Here is a 22103-nt window from a genome sequence, read left to right on the forward strand (position 1 = left end):
TATACACATGCCTTAGTTAGTATGAAAAGCCTAGTAACTTCTGTGATTACTTCCCTGAATGCGCTTCCCATTTAGAATTTGCTGTTGGTAACATCAGTCAGGCCTAGAATTTAGAAACTGTTAATGACAGTAATGGCAGTTTGCTACTGCAACAGGATCTAGATAATTTGGGCAGGTGGGCTAAGAAGTGGCAACTGAAGTATAACCTTGACAAATGCAAAGTACTGCATATGGGTGGAAGTAACCCAAGAGAAATGTACCAACTGTGTGGTACTACACTTAAGGTGGTAGAAAATGAAAAAGACCTGGGAGTATCCCCAATTCACAAAGGGGGATCGAAGGGTGACATGAGTAATTACAGACCAGTTAGTTTAACTTCTGTTCCGAGTAAAATAATGGAGTCACTGGTTAAAGATGCATTGCAGGATCATCTAGATAAGACGTCAGCAATAATTCAGACACAGCATGGGTTTGTTAAGGGAAGTCTTGTCTGACAAATTTGATAGGATATTATGATGTGGTTACAAAGGAACTAGATGCAAAAAATAATTTTGATATCATATATTTGGATTTCAGGAAAGCTTTTGACACTGTTGCGCATGGAAGACTATTGTACAAATTGGAGCAGAATGGTGTTAAGGGTAAGTTGCTACAATGGATAAAAGGATGGTTAAGTGGGAGAAGACAGAGGGTGGTAATTAATGGGTGCTGCTCTTCGTGGACTAATATTATTAGTGGAGTCCCGCAGGGTTCGGTGTTGGGTCCACTGTTGTTTTGTATATTTATCAATGATATTGATGAAGGTATATCAGGCTTAGTGTTGAAGTTTGCAGATGATACAAAGGTTGTTAATGACAGTAATGGCAGTGTGCTACTGCAACAGGATCTAGATAATTTGGGCAGATGGGCTAAGAAGTGGCAACTGAAGTTTAACCTTGACAAATGCAAAGTACTGCATATGGATAGAAGTAACCCCAGAGAAACTTACCAACTGTGTGGTACTACACTTAAGGTGGTAGAAAATGAAAAAGACCTGGGAGTAATTGTGCAATCAGATATGAAGTTTTCTGAACAATGCAGACCGGCTGCCAGGGCAAGTCATGGGGTTTTGTCAATGATATATAGGAATTTTTCTAGCAGGGAAAAGGAGGTGATTGTCCCTCTGTATAAGGCAATGGTCATGCCATGCCTTGAGTACTGCATATAGGTCTGGAGGCCTCATTTTAGGAAGGATGTAGATTTACTTGAGCGTGTACAGAGAAGGGAAACAAGATTGGTGAGGAGAATGAAGGGATCCTCTTACCAAGAGAGGCTTAAATTCTGCAAATTGCAGTGGCTGGAAACTAGGCACCTGCGCGGTGATCTGATTGAGGCGTATAAGGCCTTGAATGGGTTGAGCATGCTGAATTCTGATGGGATTCTTCCACTTGTTCAGATTACGAACCTAAGGGGGCATAAATTCAAATTAAGAAAGGACAGATGTAGAATAGATGTGCGGAAATTTGCCTTTAGCTAGCGGGTGGTTAATAGCTGGAACAAACTTCCATCTGTCGTTGTGGAAGTTGATAGGGTGGATAAATTTAAGGAGGAACTGGACAGGCATGGAGGGAATGGAGTGATTTTTTTTTTTTTTTTTTTTTTTTTTTTTGGCTGATGCTGCATAAGCTTATACAGGTGCTTTCTTGCATCACATGCCACTACTACCACCACTGTAGTCGCCCTTATGAAAGCAAAAGCCTGGACTGTAGTTATGTCTTTAATTTAATTAAATTCACATTGGTACACTATGATTGCTGCCACCCAATGGATCTTTCACCTGCAGGTTCTTAGTGTATGAAGAATCACTACTGATAACCAGAGCAAGGCTATTGCTTCCTCTTGTTGCTTCTCTGATATGCTGCTGTAGAGACCCACAAATTCCATTCATTTGCTGAAAAGTTTAAACCCTGCATGATAGGACACTGGACCACTCTATTTCACTGTGTAGCTGATTGGTATACTCATCAGTCATTAGGGCTATAACACACTCATATTCTCAGTTTTGTTTTCCCAATGTTTATATTGCATTAGTCACCCATGTTGACTGAATGCACTGCCTTAGATTTAATGTTTCTTAACTAAGAGCCTAATTTCTTTCCTCCTGTCGTGTCTATTCTTCCTGTTTACACTGTACTCCCCATATTCAAATATAGAATCACTTATGTCTGAGTGATACCATGTCTCTGCTATCCCTACAATGTCTGCATTTGATGACTTAATCAGTACTTCAGATTCATACTGTTTATTTACAGTGCTCTTGACTTTAGTGTACTTGAAGTATACATGCACACGTTCTTACTTTTAGTTACCTTTACACAGCCCATTTATTCACTCATTCCACAGCTTGGTCTGAAATTCATGACACCTTGCTTTCCAGCCTGCTGCATTTTCCAGTAGAAGCAGTGCATGAAGCTTCACCTCTTCCTGCATCTCAGGTTAATCTATTAGTTAAACTGTGTGTTACTCAATAGCGTCACCAAATAATCTTGCACCCCTTCTACTTAAGTGGATCTCATCTCTGTAAAAACAGTCTCTCCAGTTAAAAAACACAGACCACACTGAGAAAGATTCTACCTCATGAGCCTTGCACATTCTCTGCAGGACCAAATTGATTGACAAAGCTCTCAACATGTACTCCCTCCTATTGTGTCTGTGCAAAATTGCAGACCCTTTCAAATTTTGTTCAAATCCTATTCTTTCAAACTATTTCAAATCTTATCCCACGACTTTTTTCCCAATGTTGCCAGGTAGTTGTTAAGTAAGTCCTCTGATCTCCTTCTCTTAATATCATTAGTGCCAACTTGTACAACAGTATCACCTTTTGTGCTTTTAAAATATTATATATTTTTGCCCTTGGCAAAACAGGTGAAGTTAACTATTTTTACAAGAAGTAATAAATCTGAATTTGATAGGTGTTTGAAACTTTGGAATGAATAAACAAAGGGAAATTGAAAGCTAATAATTTTTTTAGTGATAATGTTAGGAGTGGAAGTAAATAATCAAAATTTTTGTAAATATTATTTTACAGTCTTTTGTATCATTTTATTTTGTTTTACTATTAAATCAGTTTTAAACGGTTGGTGTTATCTGTTTAAATTTGTGGAAGGCACCAGTTTGTATCACTGTCATGAAGCCCTTTGTTTAATGTATCAATATAGAAAGCCTTGCATATAAAGGCATTCCTCAGTTTGAATCTATGGCCCCTCAGGTTGGTAATCTTAGCAAGAGGAAGAATCCCATCAGCTCAATCCATTCAAGACCTTATTCCAAAAGCTAACAAAACTAACAAAATATGTTAGTTTTGTTAGTTTTGTATCTTCTGCTCTCTTTAAAAAATCAGTAATCTGGGTTTGTTTGCTTTTGCTTGATAAATCTTTGTGAATTTCATCGTATGGAACTAAACATTTTTAAAGCTCCCTTTTGAACTTTAGGCTCCTTTCATTCAAGAATAGGCATTCAAAAAATAAGATTCTAATTGCTCGGCTAACTTTATGCCTTCCCATATGCTTTTTAGTGTAAAATATGGGAGTTTAGAATTTTCATCTGCGCTATCATCCTCTGAATTTATTTGGTTTTACCTCCGATGCCATTTCCACAAAATCTGCTTTGCCACCCTCTTTTTCTACCAGTAATTCTTGAACGCCTTTAGTAATCATATCTTTTTAAAAAAATTTTAGGAACATATTCACCTAAGGCCATGTTACTCTGTGTATGTTGTCTATAAATTGTGTGTCCTGAGGTCGATTTTCTGTTTTGCTGAACGAAAAACCCAAGTTTCCAGGAGAAAAAACAAACCATGCTACCCTCGCCTGAGCCCAACTCAGCCACGTTTTCAGACCTATAAAAATTCCTCCCATCATTGACGAGATTCGAACTAGGTCTTTTCCACCTAGTGTGGGGAGGGGGTCAATTCTATCAACCCATGAGGTCATATAGTCATATCAAAACCTCAGGGGCTCACAGCTTGTGAGTATGGGCTTGGCACACCCAGGGTCCTGAGCTGGATGTCATTGTTCTTCTCTTTCTTGATGATCCCCCCCCCCCTCTCTCTCTCTCTCTCTCTCTCTCTCTCTCTCAGGGTAACTCAGAATTTTTTTTTTTTTTTTTTTTTTTGCCTCAGGCTTCCTTGCACCATATGGCTGATAATTATAATCAAAATCTTCCCCTCCTACTGACATAGCATGTTCTACTATCGCACTGATTCCATTTTCTGCCGGTTCGCCCATATTTCTTGAATGAACTGACTCTGGGCATACATTTTTACACACACATTTAATGTTGACCGTTTTAATTCTTTCAGCAATAAAGCTTCTGAAATTTCTTGGCTAATTTATCAGTGGCTTCTTTATCAGCACTTGCTTCCTACCCATGCCTTATGACACTGTGAATGCCAGTCTTCCCCTTAAACTTTTCAAACCACCCCCTGCTTGCCTTAAATTTAGATTCTTCAGAGCTTGGCCCTGGAGTTTTTTCCTTCAGGTCAGCATAGATGTGCTTGGCTTTCAGACTGATGACTTCTTTGCTCATGGTATCTCCTGTCATTTGCCTTTGGTAGATCTACAGTAGCAGCAAGTTCTCTATTTCTTCAATGATGGGGTTTCTTAGGGTACTTAATCTGGTCACTCCCTTTGCAACTTCAACATTCTTGATGGTCTCCTTGTTCTTCAAGATGGTTCCAATGGTGAATTTGTTGACTTCATATTCAATTGCCAGATCAACTACCCTAGCTCCTTTTTCACGCTTGGCAATGACGTCTTTCTTGGAAACTCTTTTCAAAAGAAACTTTCAAAAAAACAAATTTGGAACTTTCCTGAAACAAAAGAAAGACATGATGAATAAAACAGAATGTGTGTTGTGTTTGTATTAACCACTTCCCTGATTATCCTGAGTTAACTCGGGTTAGCATTTTATTGTCATAAATTATTATCCCGAGATATCTTGTGGTCGTGTACGAATTTGTGTTCTTTCAATACTTACTTGAGTGAAATTGTCAGAAGCAGTGAAGGGTCACCCGAGTGAAGCTGTTGGCACGTGGTAAAGTAGCGCATTCGTTGCAATATGGCTCTTGTGGCCATTCACTGGTGGGCACGTGTCTTGGAATATTTTTATCTGAGACAAGCGTCAGATGACGCTTGCTGTGATACCTTGCATATTGTTGTCGCCTGGTGTTCTTTCCTGAGCACTGTGCTGCTCAAGGTTGTCTTTTTCATTTTCAAGGAATTAATTATGGATAATTAAAATTTAAGAATTAATTATGGATAATTAATAATGAAGAATTAATTATGGATAATGGCTGAAGAATATTGCAGTTCTGATCGGGATAGTAATTCTAGGAATATACAACATTGAATATCTCATTGAATGCTTCGATTTGTTCCATAATCAAGCACCGTATTACACAGCATAAAAGCAATAAAAATAGTTATTTAAAAAATTTATATTTTTTTTGACACGAAAATAGGAAAAAATAGTAAGGGAAGAGGTTAAAACCCGGGCCCCATACGATGAAAAGTTCGCCATATGAGGCCCCACTGTATATGATATCAGAATTATTTTTTGCATCCAGTTCCTTTGTGACCACATCATAGTATCCAATCAAATTTGTCAGACAAGACTTCCCCTTGACAAACCCATGTTTTGTCAGAATTATTGTTGCAGTCTTGTATAAATGATCCTGCAATGCTTCTTTAACCACTGACTATTATTTTCGGCGCCTCCGTAGCCAGGTGGGAAGGAGCAGCAGTGCATAGCACACGCTTCTTGATTAGACCGGTGTTCGAGCCTGTCACCACCAAATATGGAGGATGCGGAAAGGTCAGGGAATGACCACCGCATTTCCCGGAGCAATATGGCCTTAGTTGCTAATGCTCCTAAAAAAAACCAAAATAACAAACTATTATTTTCCCTGCAACAGAAGGCAAACTAACAGGTCTGTAATTACTTGTCACCCTTTGATCCCCCGTTGTGAATTGGAGATACATTTGCACATCTCCGGCCCATGGGATTTTCCCCCGAGTCCAAGGATGCTCTCATAATTATGGCTAAGGGTTTGCTTACCTTCTTTGCTGCCTCCTTTAATATAACTGGATAGATCTCATCCACCCCAGGTGCCTTTCTTATGTTTAACTTCAACAATTTCTCCTCCACTTTGCTCTCAGTTATTACAAAATAATTTAACTCCCTGTTAGAGTTTGATAAACATCTGGCCTCTCCTTTTTGAATAATTCCTCATCTGTGAATGTAGATGCAAAATACTCATTTAGTTCAGCAGTTTTCTGAGAATGATCATGTACAGTCAAACTATTGACATCAAAGAGGACCAATCTGATTCATCCCCTTCCTTTTAGAGTTTATATAAGTAAAGAAGTCTTTGCATCTTTTGCCAAAATTTTTCATAATCTGCCTTTGCTTGCTTAACCTCCTTTGTGACTTGATTACAAACTAGCTTATATCTGCTGTAGGATTCTGTGTCACCTGACAATTTATGTGCATCACATGCATTTTTCTTCTCTGCCACGAGTTTCATTAGTTCATCTGACATCCATTGGGCCTGAATCTAGAGCAGTATATCTTAATTGGAAAGAATAGCTTAGTAGCTTCCAAGATTACTTCCTTGAATGCTTCCCAATTAGAATTTGCTGATGGTAACATCATCAGTTGATCCCACTGTATAGAGCTTAAAAAAATCTCTGAGACCACTGTAGTCACCTTTATGAAAGCAAAATCCCTTCGTAGTTACCCCTTTGAGTAAATCCCACTTAGCACACTGTGATCATTGCTAACTATTGGTTCCTTTATCTGTAAATTCTTAATGCATGAATAATCACTGCTGATAATCTGATCATGAGTGTTACTCCTTGTTGCCTCTCTAACATGCTGTAGAAAACAATCATCCAGTAAATTCACAAAAGCTTTTCTTGTGTGCAAGTGACCAAACCATAAATTCCAGTTTATGCAGTCAGTCTTCGTATAACATGTGTTTACACTACACGAATTCGATCATACACGATTTATAAATAGGGGAATGATATATTATATAACACGAACCGAATTCGTTTATGCACGATTCGCCTTTGTGTTTACAAGATATGGCAGTCGAACGCAGAATCACCCCAACCGAACGCAACACGATAGGAATGAAGAGAAGATTCTGAAAATGTATTTATGTTTTTTATATCAGTGGAGGGGAAACACATTTCACCATAATAACGTAAAAAGCAACACAATTCCAGCTATCGGTATAATTGCAAATGCAATTAGATCGAGTTTACTACCAGTTTATAACAGATTCCACTAGCAGAAATGCAACTGGAAATTGTGTTTATTGTTTTATGGTAGTAACCCCTAGCAATGTGCTTTAGTAAAATGTGAGGTGTTAATCTCTGCCTTTGCGGTGTTGTTTATTCAGTTGCTACACGCGCGCAGCTTTGTTTATGTGTATCAAGCATGCCTCCTCGTTTTGTAATTGTGCTTTATTCTCTAAAAATGAGTAAAATACTTAAAAGGTATGAAAAGGAAGCATCCTGGTGAAGACACTGCAGATTCACAGAGAAAAACAATATTGATAAACAGAGGCGGACTGGGTCAAAAATTCTTACCTGGGAAAATTTATAGTGGCTTCATACTATGGTTTATGGCCAAAATTCACACCGGCCTCTGGGGTTTCCTGGTACGGCTTATGGCCAGTCCGCCTCTGTCAATAGAGAAAAAAATATGAAATTGTGAAACGCTTTGATCAAAATGAAAGACCATGTGATATTCCACGTGCTACAGGTCTAAATGAGGCAACGCCGAGAATTACAAAGAATGCAGAGAAAATAAAAACAACTTTCATAGCAGGAAAAACTCAAAGTGTAATTAAAATCCATTAGATTAAGACACAAAGAATTGGAAGAGATGGAACGGCTGTCATCTGTTTGGATAGAAAATCAAACAAAAAACAAGTTTGCTTACGATAGAAGCAAAAGCATTAGCAATATTTTATTACGTAATAGTCGTAATAAAATATGTAAGTATTTTATTACGATTATTTATTGTGTTTGGTAATGTTTTCGTTACAAATGTGTGTTCAATCTTGGGTGGTCGGCACCTAACCCTATTTTTCCCATAGGGCCTGTTGTTTATATTGCATTATTTTGCATTCTACGAGGGTTTCTAGGAACACAACTATCGTGCTATACGAGGACTGACTGTATCTGGGAAGTTAAAATCCCCATTTTAAGAGACTGATTTACTGGCCCATTCTATTTCTCTATATAATTGTTCATTGTACTTGTCAGAGTCATTAGGCCTATAACAAACTCCTACCCTCATTTTTCCTTTCCCAGTGCTTTTGCCATACCAAGATGACTCAACATTGCACTGTCCATCTATATCAACTGGATGCACTTCCTTAGATTTGTGTTTCTTAATTAACAACATAACCCCCTCCTCCCTTCATATCATCTCTATCTGTTCTGTACGCCTTGTGTCCCCACCCTCACCAAATTCCAATTCTGCATCCCTTATATCTAAATAGCACCGTGTCTCTGTTATCACAACAATATCCACCTTGGATGTCTTAACCAGCACTTCAAATTCATTTACTAAACTCCTAGCATTGGTGTACATGCAAGTATACATGCACCTGTTCTTACTCTTAATTAATCTAACACAACCCATGTATTTACTTGTTACATGACTCCGAGCAGTTCCTGAAATACCCAGCAACTGGCTTTCTGGGCTACTGCTCGTTCCAATAGAAGCAGTGCAAGAATCATTTCCACCTCTGCCTGCGGCTACTGTTAATCTATAAGTCTGTGAAGCCCCCCAAGCTAGCAGTTTTCTGACCTATCTAAAGTTGCCTTGATAGCATCAGCAAATATGCTTGCACCCCTTCTATTTAAGTGTATCCCATCCCTGTAGAAGCAATCTCTCCTGTTAACAAGCAAGCAGAGAGACCACACTGAGAAAAAGTCTACCCCATGAGCCCTACACAATCTCTCCAGGGCCGAATTGATTGACAAAGCTCTCATCCTATACTCCCTCCTATATGGGCAGGATTGTAGACACTTTTAAATGTAATCCTAACTCGCAACTTATTTTCAGCATTGACCTGTACTTGCTTAGTAAATTGGCAGATCTCCTGCACTTAATGTCATTAGTGCCGGAATGTACAGCAATATCACATTTTGTGCCCTTAAAAGATATCTGCTGTACATCAACTTTTTCCCCTGGCAGACATACCCTGGTCCTATTCCACTTATCCTTTTTGCACAATATATTTCCCGTTTCCCTGACAATTGCGTCACCAACAATAACTAGCTCCTGTGGGACGAGCACACTCTGCCCTGAAGGTTGCCGCTGTATTGCCTGGTGCATAAGAATGTGCTCTTGCATTGAGGTTGGGTGGCTAAGAACTTGATGGGCCCTCCATTTTAATTCCTTTGAGGGCATCCAACTGACTCTTCAAGCTCTCATATACACCCATAAGAATGCTGAGTTAGTGCTTGATTTCTTCACATTCTCTGCACCTTGCACAGACATCCTCCATGGCTAGATCATGTCCTGTTCGAGAGAGATCCGCAATGTCGCATTTTGAACATTTTTTTTAGACTGTGATGCATTGGAGAATCGTCCCTTATGGTTCTCCCACAAACCACAGCACTTTTGCTGCTCTAGTCTGGGGTATGATTTCCATTTAAATGTAATTTAGTTAACAATAAAAATTAAAAGGATTTATAAATTTAATTGATTAATTGCCAATACTATACTAAGCTAACAGATTCCTACTATAGTCCTACGTATTACGCTATCTAGGTTTACGGTATGCCTTAAGCTATCAAGTTCGAGATATATGTAATGCTATTGCGTATTGATATTACACAATGGCGACAAGTTTCAAACAGTGCAAGTTTTACTGATACTAAGTAATAACCCACAAAATCTCTAAGTTCAATATAAACTACTTCTAGAAAATAAATTAATATGCCAATTTAGTCAATGAAATGGTAAAAATTTAAGGAAACTTCTATTTGCTGGAACTATAAAAACTTTGCCCAAGTCCAAGGTCACCGAACTAATCTTGTTCCCACTCCCCAAGTAGCATTATCCATGCTACTTGATTTTTGCAATGTTTTCAAATCTCAATCCTGAAGGGTGGTCTGATTTTAAAAAAGTTTGCTATATTACTTTATATCAGTAAACAACCAGAAGTGAGTGGGCATGAAGAATAAAAATCTATTCATTACTATTTTTCATTTCTATTATATTCTGTCCCTCCTTATGACCTACCTTAGTCATCAGAGCAACATCCAGAATGTGATTTGTATCCTCAGTCCAAATAATTAATTCTTCTCGCTGTGCAAACAGCCAGGTGCAGGTCAGCTGAAAGATCACATATTCTACTGACGACAATCGTGCATCCATAAATTGTAATAGGAACAGATTGCTTCAGTGCTGGGCCCGTTGTTGTTTTCAATATTTATTAATGATATTGATGAAGGTATATCAGGCTTAATGTTTGTTTGCAAATGATACAAAGATTGGCATGGTGTTAATGAAAGTTTATTGCTGTTATGTATATTTGTAGCCCTCCTAGCCAGAAGGCTGTATTTGGGGCAAGCCTTAAAGCTAATATACAGATTTAATAATAACGTAATTAGGATCAGCTACTGCAACAAGATCTAGGAAAATTGGGTTGATGGGCTGAGAAATGGCAGTTAAAGTTTAACATTGACAATTGCAGGGTTACTGCATGTGGATAGCAGTAATCCCAGATTAACATACCAGCTGTGTGGTGGTTATGTCGCTCAGGGTAATAGAAAGAGAAATAGACCTGGGGATAATTGTACAGTCAGATATGAAGTTCTCTGAGCAATGCAGAAAGGCTCCCAAGAAAGCTCATGGGGGTTCTGTAAATGATATACAGGAACTTTGCTAGCAAGGATAAGGAGGCGATAATCCTTTTGTACACGGCCATGGTTAGGCCATATCTTGAGTACTACTTACAGGTCTGGAGTCCTCACTTCAGGAAGGATGTAGATCTGCTAGAAGGGATGCAGAAAAGGGCAACCAGATTGACGAAGTGAACAAAGGATGCTCTTACCAAAAAAAGGCTTCATTTCTGCAAATTGCAGTGTCTGGAAAGTAGCTACTTGCAGGAAGATCTGCCCGGAATGTATTGAGTAAGCTAAATGTTGATGGCATTCTTCCTCTTTCAAAGACCACACAAGAGGAGGCATAAATACAGGTTGAGTAAGAATGGGGGTTGTATTAATGGAAGAATGATCATCACCAAGCAACGCTTCTTTGGGATGACTTATACTTCAGGTATGGTCAGAAAAGTGCCAACATGATGTAAGGAGGCAAGCTTATAAAGCATCAGCTTCACCCATCCGTACCTTCCAAGAATTTGCATAATTCTTTCCTTGAATTTATGCACCTGTGTGTGTGTGTGTGTGTGTGTGTGTGTGTGTGTGTGTGTGTGTGTGTGTGTGTGTGTGTGTGTGTGTGTGTGTGTGTGTGTGTGTGTGTGTGGTCTCAGCAAGAGGGGAGAATGCCATCAACATTCATCTTAATCAAAACCATTCAGCAATTCAAGGTCTTTCAATCAGAATCTCCCTGCAGGCACCTGGTCTTCAGACACTGCAATTTGCAGAACTGAAACCTTTCTTGGTAAGGGCACCCTTTTTGTTCCATCAGATCTATATCACTTTCTAAAGTGAAGCATCCAGATACAGTACTCAAGATGTGGCCTAACCATGGCCTTGTACAATGGAAAATCACTTCCTTATCCCTGCTATCAGAGTTTCTGTATATCATTGGTAAAACCCCATGAGCTCTCCTGGTATTGGTCTGCACTGCTCAGAGAACTTCATATCTGACTGTTCAATTAGCCCCAAGTCTTTCATTTTCCACTACCCTGTGTGTCACAGGGTAGTGGAAAATGCCACACAGTTGTATGTTAATCTGGGATTACTGCTACCCATATGCAGTACCTAGCATTTGTAAGTGTTACACTTCAACTACCATTTTTCAGCCTATCAACCTAATCTTCCTAGATCTTGTTGCAGTAGCTCATCCTAATTACTGTCATTGACCACCCTGCCAACTCTCGCATAATCTACAAACTTAGACACTAAGCCTGATATACTATCATCAATATCATTAATAAATATTGAGGACAACCATGTCCTCAATATTTAGCACTGAACCTTGGAGGACTCCATTAATAACATTAGTCTACTAGGAGCAGTGCCCATTGATAACCACTGTCTTCTACCACTCAAAAATCCCTTTTCCATAGCATTAACTTGCTCTTAATGCCACATTACTCCAGTTTGTATAGCAGTCTTTTTATGTGCAACAGTATCAAAAAGTCTTCCTAAAATCCAAAAATATAATATTAAAATAATTTTTTCTTGGTCTCTGCATCATACTATCTAGTCAGATTGGTCAGACAAGACCACCCCCGTAACAAATCCATTCTGAGACTGCATTTCATAATATATAATTGCATTTCTGTCTAGATGGTCCTGCATTACTTCTTTAACCAGTGACTCCATTATTTTCTCTGAAATAGATGCAAAGCTAACTGGTCTGTAATTACCCATGTCATCTTTTAATCCACCTCTGTGAATTTGGGATACATCTGCACATCTCCGGTCCACAGGGACCTCCCCTTAATCTAATGATGCTCTCATAATTATGGCTGAGGGTTTGCCTATCTCCTTTGCTGCCTCCCATAATATAATTGGACAGATTCCATTTGTCCCAGATGCCTTTTTTGTGTTTAGCATCAATAATTTCTCTTCCACTTTCCTTTCAGTTGTCATAAAATCAGTTAGCTCTCTGTTAAAGTTTGATAAGCTTCTGGCATTCCTTTCTCCCCCCACCCCCAAATAATTCCTCTTGTGTGAATGTAGATGCAAAATGCATATTCAGTTTGTCAGCAACCTGAGCAGGATCATCAGCAGTTAAACATAGAAGTCTTTTCTGTTGTTCTTTGTATTCTTTACCAGAGATTTCTCATAAGCTGCCTTAGCTTGCCTGCCCTCCTTTGTGACTTAGTTAGAGACTGATTTATATGCATCCCATGCATTTTATTTCTCTGCAACGTCTCGTTATTTCATCTGACATCCATATAGGTATAAGCCTTGAACAGTATTTCTTAGTTGTTCTGAAAAGCCTAGTAGCTTCTATGATTACTTCCCTGAATACTTCCCATTTAGAATCTGCTGTTAGTAACGTCATCAGTTAGTCCCAGTGCATAGAATTTAAAAACTGTTTGAGACCACTTTAGTCACCCTTACAAAAGCAACCTTGTACTTATAGAATAGCAATCCCAAATCTATTCACTTGGTGGGTTTGAATTTAAAAATATAGAAGAAGAAAGGGATCTGTGAGTTACAATTTAGGTGGACATGAAGTTCTCTGAACATTAGGCAGACAGCAAGGAAGGACCATCATTCTCTCCTATCAGTGTTTTATTAGATATTTACTTGCATAGATAGAGGTCATTATCCTACTGTATTAGGCATTTGTTAGACTCTGCTTGGAATACTGTATTCAAACCTTTAGAGTGCCCGTGTGAAGACATGAATATATGGGCTATAGCAATTGGTAATTAGCTCCTTGGGAAGACCTAATTGAAGTGAAGACCTAATAAGGCTCTGAGAGGAGAAAATAAATTGAATAGGGCTGAAATTTTCACTATTATTATTCCAGAACTAGGGTCTATAAATTCAAATTGCAGGCAGTTTTCTTTTAGCTAGCAAGTTAATTTCTGCAATAAGTTACCTCCATGAGTGGTTGAAGTTGATAGCTTTGGGGAAATTCCAAGGTTAGTGTATAGGTACTGAGAGGAGGAAGGAGTTAAATGGTTAGTTTTTTTTTTTTTATTTTATTTTATTATTTATTGTTTTTAATTAATTTTTTTTTCTTTTGTTTTTTGTTAGTGCAGCAAAAGCCTAATGCTTTCTTTTACGATATGGCTCATAATATTACTAAATCCTATTCAGAACTGCTCCAGCAATGCTAGAACCATTTTTTCCCACACTAGGCTCTAGAAGGGATGTGCCAGCCCATTGTTATTTTTTTTTCCATCATACAAGATATCCCTGTAGTTCAGATAGCATGTATAAAACTTTGGGATGTCCTGTAAAATGGAAAAAAGTTTTTTTAATTTAATATTGTTTAATTTTACTGATGAGGAAACACTGAGGTTCTGATTCCTTTAATACAGTTAATATAAATTCCCTCAAAATAAAGTACAGTCTGTCCTCGTATAGCACGATAGTTGTGTTCCTAGAAACCCTCGTGCAATGCAAAATCGTGCAATATAAACAACAGGCCCTATGGGAAAAGTGGAGTTAGGTGCCGACCACCCAAGATTAAACACACATTTGGAACCAAAACATTACCAAACACAATAAATAATCGGGTAATTTTAATCGTTATAAAATACGTAAGTATTTTATAACGATTAAAATACGTAATTAAAAATACTTACGTATTTTTAATACATACGTATAAATTATAATACGTAAGTCGTAATAAAATGCTTACGTATTTTATTACGACTATTACGTAATAAAATATTGCCAATGCTTTTGCTTCTATCGTAAGCAAACTTGTTTTTTGTTTGATTTTCTATCCAAACAGATGACAGCCATTCCATCTCTTCCAAATCTTTGTGTCTTAATCTAATGGATTTTAATTACACTTTGTGTTGTTCCTGCTATGAAAGTTGTTTTTATTTTCTCTGCATTCTTTCTAATTCTCGGCGTTGCCTCATTTCGGTCTGTAGCACGTGCAATATCACATGGTCTTTCATTTTGCTCAAAGCGTTTCACAATTTCATATTTTTTCTCTATCGACAGAGGCGGAGTGGCCATAAGCCTTACCCGGGAAATCCTGGTGGGCCGGAGGCCGGTGTGATTTTGGCCATAAACCGTAGTATGAGGCCACTGTAAATTTTCCCGGGTAACAATTTTTGACCCAGTCCGCCTCTGTTTATCGATATTGCTTTTTTTTTTTTTTTTCCTCTCTGAATCTGCAGTGTCTTCGTCAGGACGCTTCCTTTTCACACCTTTTTAAGTATTTTACTAATTTTTAGGGAATAAAGCACAATTACAAAACGAGGAGGCACGCTTGATACACATAAACAAAGCTACGCCCGTGTAGCAACTGAATAAACAACACCGTAAAGGCCGAGATACACTATTAACACCTCACATTTTACTAAAGCACATTTCTGGGGGTTCCTACCATAAAACAATTTCCAGTTGCGTTTCTGCTAGTGGAATCTGTTATAAACTGGTAGTAAACTCCATCTAATTGCATTTGCGATTATATCGATAGCTGGAATTGTGTTGGTTTTTACGTTATTATGGTGAAATGTGTTTCCCCTTCACTGATATAAAGTAAAGTAAAAGTAAAGTGCAGCCATTATCAACCCACTGCAGGATGGAAGCCTCCTCAACAATTCATGTTGAGGGAAATGGACCATAATCTGCCACGCTGGTCCAGTGCGGGTTGGCAGATCGACCGTATTCAGCAGTCAGGGGCTTGAACCCCGGTCTACTCAAAGAGCGTGTGCTACTGCACTCCCGCTCCTGCCCACTCGGCTACGGAGGCTCCGGGCTTAGAGGGGAACAGACGTTTTGTGTGTTATTGGACACAGTCACTGATATAAAAAACATAAATATCTTTTCAGAATCTTCTCTTCATTCCTATCGTGTTGCGTACGGTTGGGGTGATTCTGCGTTCGACTGCCATTTCTTGTAAACACAAAGGCGAATCGTGCATAAGCGAATTCGGTTCGTGTTATATAAGATATCGTTCCCCTATTTATAAATCGTGTATGATCGAATTCGTGTAATGTAAACACGTGTTATACAAGGACCGACTGTACTCTGAATTAATATAAATTCTCTCAAAATAAATTAAAACAGAAATATTCATGATTGTTAGTTTCAAGTTTACCTATGTTCAAGATCCTGTCCACAATTACATTTGAAGGTTGAATTATTGATAAGCATTCTAAGGTGAATCATTCAGTTCATGAAACATAACTTCATATTTGTTTTAGCTGCTTAATTCACTTATTTTTTTTTCTTTTGTTATCTACCAGTTTAGATTGTTAAAAGAGATCAAATTTTGTCCAAACTTTTTTACCATTTAGTTGCACTGGCTGCAGTAAGATTTTCTTAAAGGTTACTAGTGTGTGTGTGTGTGTGTGTGTGTGTCCAATCATATAAATCAAAATTGCAGACTGATTTTTTTATTTTACTTTTAATTGCCAGGGCACAAGTCGACCATCACATTACCATGTACTCTGGGATGATAACCAGTTTTCAGCTGATGAATTGCAATGTTTAACTTATCAGTTATGTCACACCTATGTTCGTTGTACTCGATCAGTCTCCATTCCAGCTCCAGCTTACTATGCACATCTAGTAGCATTCCGGGCTCGCTATCACCTAGTAGAAAAAGAACATGACAGGTGTGTAAAATGTTATAAATTTCAGGTAAATTGTTTTTGCAGCATAGTATGTGTTTTGGTTTTGCTAATTGCATAACCAGAATAATAAAACTAAAACTGATGTTTTCAAATTAGCAATCCAAAATACATAGATGGAGTTATAGTGAAATTACATGAAAAAATAAATAAATAAAACAGCAGCATTATTTTCTCAAATTAAATTGTACTTTTTTTTTTTTTTTTTTTTTACAGTGATACCCAAGTTTAAAGCTCCACTCCACGTTGCATTAAATTTGCAGCCTGTTGCATTCTGACTTAATTACTTATTACTTCAAATAAAATTATTGCACAAAAACTTAATGAAATGCGCTTTTGGAGGGAGAGAGGTGCAAAAACGTCACTGTTTTTGCACCTCTCTCTCGAATGGAACTTGCCACCCAAATATCAAAATATACTCAGAAAAGGAAATGTTCTGGTGTAGTAAATGTAGAGCACTAAGATCCAAAGGCATGCAAAGTGATTATTAATTTTATTAGACAAATGTCTCTTCATAATCCTGGAAATTAATCATGTGCCACTAGAGAGTTAGACATATTGCAGTGTATCATGTGGCACATCTTTAGAAACTGTTCACAATTAAAACCCTATTAGTTAGGCTGCTTCAGGCAACAACAGAGAATAAAAAAAAAATACAGTAGTGTTTACCTTCCCCCCCCCCAGGAATTTTGCAGAATTAAAGTGTGAATTACAAGCAATTGCCCTAGTATTCAGTAATGAGCAAGATTTCATCTATCCAATGTCAACAGTGCAACATACAGATATGGAGTACTGAAACCTTTCATGAGTGGGGCCTTGTCAAGATTCAAGGCTGATAATTTGATTCAGTTTATAGAGAACCAGTTTGAATTTGTTCGGATCTGCCTTGCCTCATGTTCAGTACCACTTCATCTATTATGTGCATTGACCACTAAAAACTTAAGTTACTTGAACATGAATGCACAGATAAAAATTTAAAAAAAAAAAGAAGAAACATTTGGTTTTGTCACCTGATATTGCTCAGTGAAAGCAGGTCCAACCTTCTCAAATAGCTGCAAGTTAAATTGGTTTTGTAATGTTTTAGCTAATATAAGATAAATTCATTAGCCTTGATATGGCATGCACCTGATTTCTCTTAATCATGAAATTAAATAAATCATTGTTCCTCTGGAGCAGTTGTCTTCTTATATAGTCTGTGATCCAGGTGCAAAATGTTTGGGCTGTGTGAGGAAGTTGTAGAAATTATATAAGCCATTCAGTTGCTTTCCCATTGCAGGCAGAAGGGGAGAAAAAACTCATGATGGAGGCTATACTTCCTCTACCTGAGATTAGTCAATTTGATTGAGAGGTTGCCAGAGTCCAAAGGTCAGCTTCGGTCTCAAAAGACCATGAATGATCACTCATCAGTTAAATACATGAAAGGATGTGCGAGAAGCAATGTGGAATGAGTTAGTAATTGTGCTGGAACATGATTCAGTAATTTATAAGGGATGCCTAAAGAAGTGATTAAAAAGAAAATAAAAAGCTTAAATGGTTTATATAGTAATATAAGGATTGGTGTCAATAAAATGGGTCAATTTTAGTAGCTTGTCAGATCATCAGGTTCTCATATAATAGGCTTAACTGAGACTTGGTGGCACCCTATTGTAGGGGTCAATGTTTCATTTTGGGATGTACAATGTATATATGAAGGAGAGTAGGGAAGGAAGAGGGAAGTGAGGCTATGCTTCTAATAAAGAGCTTCTTGAATGCAATAAGATTAGACTGATTCAGAACAACTTCAGGAGAACATAGTCTGTGTTGTGTGAAATAGTTAAGGTAAAGTTGTGTGTGTGTGTGTGTGTGTGTGTGTGTGTGTGTGTGTGTGTGTGTGTGTGTGTGTGTGTGTGTGTGTGTGCACGCTACAGACTACATGATAGCAAGGAGTATGATAAAAAATGTGTGTGCATCTTTTGTGGCAAGTGGTAAGTAAGCCTGAATGCCTTGTTTTTAAGGAATTCAAGTTCTCGCTTATTGAGAAATTGTGGACTTGCAGCTTGTCCTAAGGAGTAAATTTTCTGAATCAACTTGATTTTTATCTTTTATCTGTATTGAATTGTCTTGCAGAGTAGGGTTCGAAATACAGTCAGTCCTCGTATAAAACGTGTTTACACTACACGAATTCGATCATACACAATTTATAAATAGGGGAACGATATCTTATATAACACGAACCGAATTCACTTATGCACGATTCGCCTTTGTGTTTACAAGAAATGGCAGTCGGACCGGAATCACCCCAACTGAATGCAACACAATAGGAATGAAGAGAAGATTCTGAAAATGTATTTGTGTTTTATATCAGTGAAGGGGAAACACATTTCACCATAATAAGGTAAAAACCCACACAATTCCAGCTATCGGTATAATCACAAATGCAATAAGATCGAGTTTACTACCAGTTTATAACAGATTCCAATAGCAGCAATGCAACTGGAAATTGTTTTTATTGTTTTTATGGTAGTAACCTCCAGAAATGTGCTTTAGTAAAATGTGAGGTGTTAATAGTGTATCTCTGCCTTTACGGTGTTGTTTATTCAGTTACTACACATGCGCAGCTTTGTTTATGTGTATCAAGCGTGCCTCCTCGTTTTGTAATTGTGCTTTATTCCCTAAAAATGAGTAAAGTACTTAAAAGGTGTGAAAAGGAAGCGTCCTGGTGAAGACACTGCAGATTCAGAGAGAAAAACAATATCAATAAACAGAGGCGGACTGGGTCAAAAATTCTTACTCGGGAAAATTTATAGTGGCCTCATACTATGGTTTATAGCCAAAATCACACCGGCCTCTGGCCCACCGGGGTTTCCCTGGTAAGGCTTATGGCCAGTCCGCTTCTATCGATAGTGAAAAAATATGAAATTGTGAAACGCTTTGAGTAAAATGAAAGACCATGTGATATTGCACGTGCTACAGGCCTAAATGAGGCAACGCCGAGAATTACAAAGAATGCAGAGAAAATAAAAACAACTTTCATAGCAGGAACAACTCAAAGTGTAATTAAAATCCATTAGATTAAGACACAAAGAATTGGAAGAGATGGAATGGCTGTCATCTGTTTGGATAGAAAATCAAACAAAAAAACAAGTTTGCTTACGATAGAAGCAAAAGCATTAGCAACATTTTATTACGACTATTTATTGTGTTTGGTAATGTTTTGGTTACAAATGTGTGTTCAATCTTGGGTGGTCGGCACCTAACCCTATTTTTCCCATAGGGCCTGTTGTTTATATTGCACAATTTTGCATTGCATGAGGGTTTCCTGGAACACAACTATCGTGCTATACGAGGACTGACTGTATTCATAATGTGGTTGTCACCAACGATCTTAATAATATCACAAATGATGATTGTGACACCATTAGCAGCAAGTGATTATGGTAGCCAAGAATATGGGCAAGAGTTTTGAAAGGGGATTGCTGGAATGAGGAGACTCTTGAACCACAGTAATTCAGTATTTCATTGTTTTGGATGCAATATATAAAAGCAAAAGTACAGTTAAAAATTCAGTACTTTCAAGACATTCATTATCAAAGCCATTAGTGCTTCATTCCGTTTAGGAGGTATCACACATGGGATACCAAAGTGTATGAAAAAAAAAATTAAGCAGACTTTTGATAGAACATAAAAGGGCAACAGGGGAAATTGAAAAATTTGCAGCCTTGACTTATAATATATATACAGGGTGTTTCAGTTAAACGTTTCAGAACTTCTAAGAGGGGTAGGGTACATCCTGACAACTCGAAATCATATAGCAATGTGGGGTCGGAAATGCTTTCCTGAAGCGGTGTTGTACACAGAAGCACCATAAAAAGAAAAGAGACCGTAAGTGAGAAATCGTTTTAATAATACATGAAAAGAAGCAAAAGGTACATGGATTAAAGAAAGTGTTCGAAGTTTCTTCCACGGGCTACAATGCACGCCTCACATCTCCGACGCATGGACATCCGAACATTCTGGAATACTCCAGGCGAATTTCGAATTTCTTCGGCAGCTGCTGCGATTCTTGCAACCAGCTCCTCAGCATTGTCAACAGGGATGTCATAAACTAGCGATTTCATATGACCCCAGAAATAAAAATCAAGACATGATAGGTCGGGTGACCGAGCAGGCCAACGCACGGGACCACCACATCCGATCCACTGTTGACCAAATGTGACATCCAGGTAGTTACGAACATCTCCGCTATAATGGGCAGGGGCTCCATCGTGTTGGAACCACATTGTCTGTTGCGTCAATGCAGAAATCTGTTCATCTCTCAAAAGTTGTGGCAATACTTGCTGCAGAAAGATCAAGTAGATAGGTCCGGTTAGACGACACGGTAACAGGTAAGGTCCGATGAGGTGATCTCCCATAATACCGGCCCATACATTGACCGAAAATCGAATCTGTGCTGTACGACGTCGCACAACGACTTCTGTGTACAATACCGCTTCAGGAAAGCATTTCCGACCCTACATTGCTATATGATTTCGAGTTGTCAGGATGCACCCTACCCCTCTTAGAAGTTCTGAAACGTTTAACTGAAACACCCTGTATATAAGCAGGTTAGTAACAAGGCAGGGAGAGAGATAAACAGGTGAAATATGAGAAAGCATTAGTCAGGAGAGTTGGGAATAGAGATGAGTTATTTATACATTTATTTTTGTTTATACTCTGAGATGACCACAAAGTTCACAAGATAGAGAGAGAGAGAGAGAGAGAGAGAGAGAGAGAGAGAGAGAGAGAGAGAGAGAGAGAGAGAGAGATACAAGAACAGTACTGCATTTAGTATTCGCACTGTCTTGCACCACAGTCACTCAGGGCACCATACTTCTGCCCTCGTGTTTGACCACTCAGCTATGGCAGCCTGGTACAAAAAAAAAAAGAAAAAAAAAAAAGGAAACAGTAAACCAGATAGGACTTTACACAGTGGAAATTACAGTGTCCTAGATAATCCAGCAGATATTACTGCTGAGCTGAATAAATACTTTGTATTGAACTTCATAGCAGAAAGTCCCTTTGGTAGCACATGATATTGTGCTAGTATACCTGAGCAGTGTAGAATATTGATATTACACAAGAGCCTAATAAAAAAAAAATTACTGAGTTTGAAAGCAGGTAAGGCCCCAAGTACTGATGATATTTATCTGGTCATATTGAAAGAAACTGCAAGGGAATTCACCACACCTTCAGGGTTAATTATGCAACCATTTCTAGATGCAGGAATAATTGCTTTGGATTGGAGAAGTGCCAGTATCACACCAATACACAAAGGGAGGGTTGCTGAGGGTCAGATGAGTAATTGTAGATAGATAAGTTAGTTTAATCTCAGTTGCAAGGAAATTCATGAAGTCTGTAGTCAAAGATGCATTCCAAGATCATCGTGATGCATAATATCCTAAACTGATCACAACACTGATTTGTAAAGGGAAGTTTTTTGATCATCTTTATAAATTACTATGATGTGGTCACACATGAATTGGATGGAAGAAACAGTTTTGACATTGCATACTTGGACAAGGCATTTGACATGAGCATTACTGTA

General features: G+C 38.1%; 1 protein-coding gene across 1 annotated transcript in view; it reads left to right on the forward strand.

The window, feature by feature from the left end:
* Window positions 1-22103, forward strand: part of LOC150075329 (protein argonaute-2-like) — a 384361-nt gene that overhangs the window by 356648 nt on the left and 5610 nt on the right. The window contains exon 18 of the mRNA XM_090388732.1: window positions 16326-16525. Within this exon, the coding sequence (XP_090244858.1) occupies window positions 16326-16525 (200 nt within the window). The remainder of the gene's footprint in view (window positions 1-16325; window positions 16526-22103) is intronic.

Source organism: Mastigoproctus giganteus, chromosome 14 (assembly GCF_048544385.1).
Source record: "Mastigoproctus giganteus isolate SK-2022 chromosome 14, ASM4854438v1, whole genome shotgun sequence".
NCBI lineage: Eukaryota > Metazoa > Arthropoda > Arachnida > Uropygi > Thelyphonidae > Mastigoproctus > Mastigoproctus giganteus.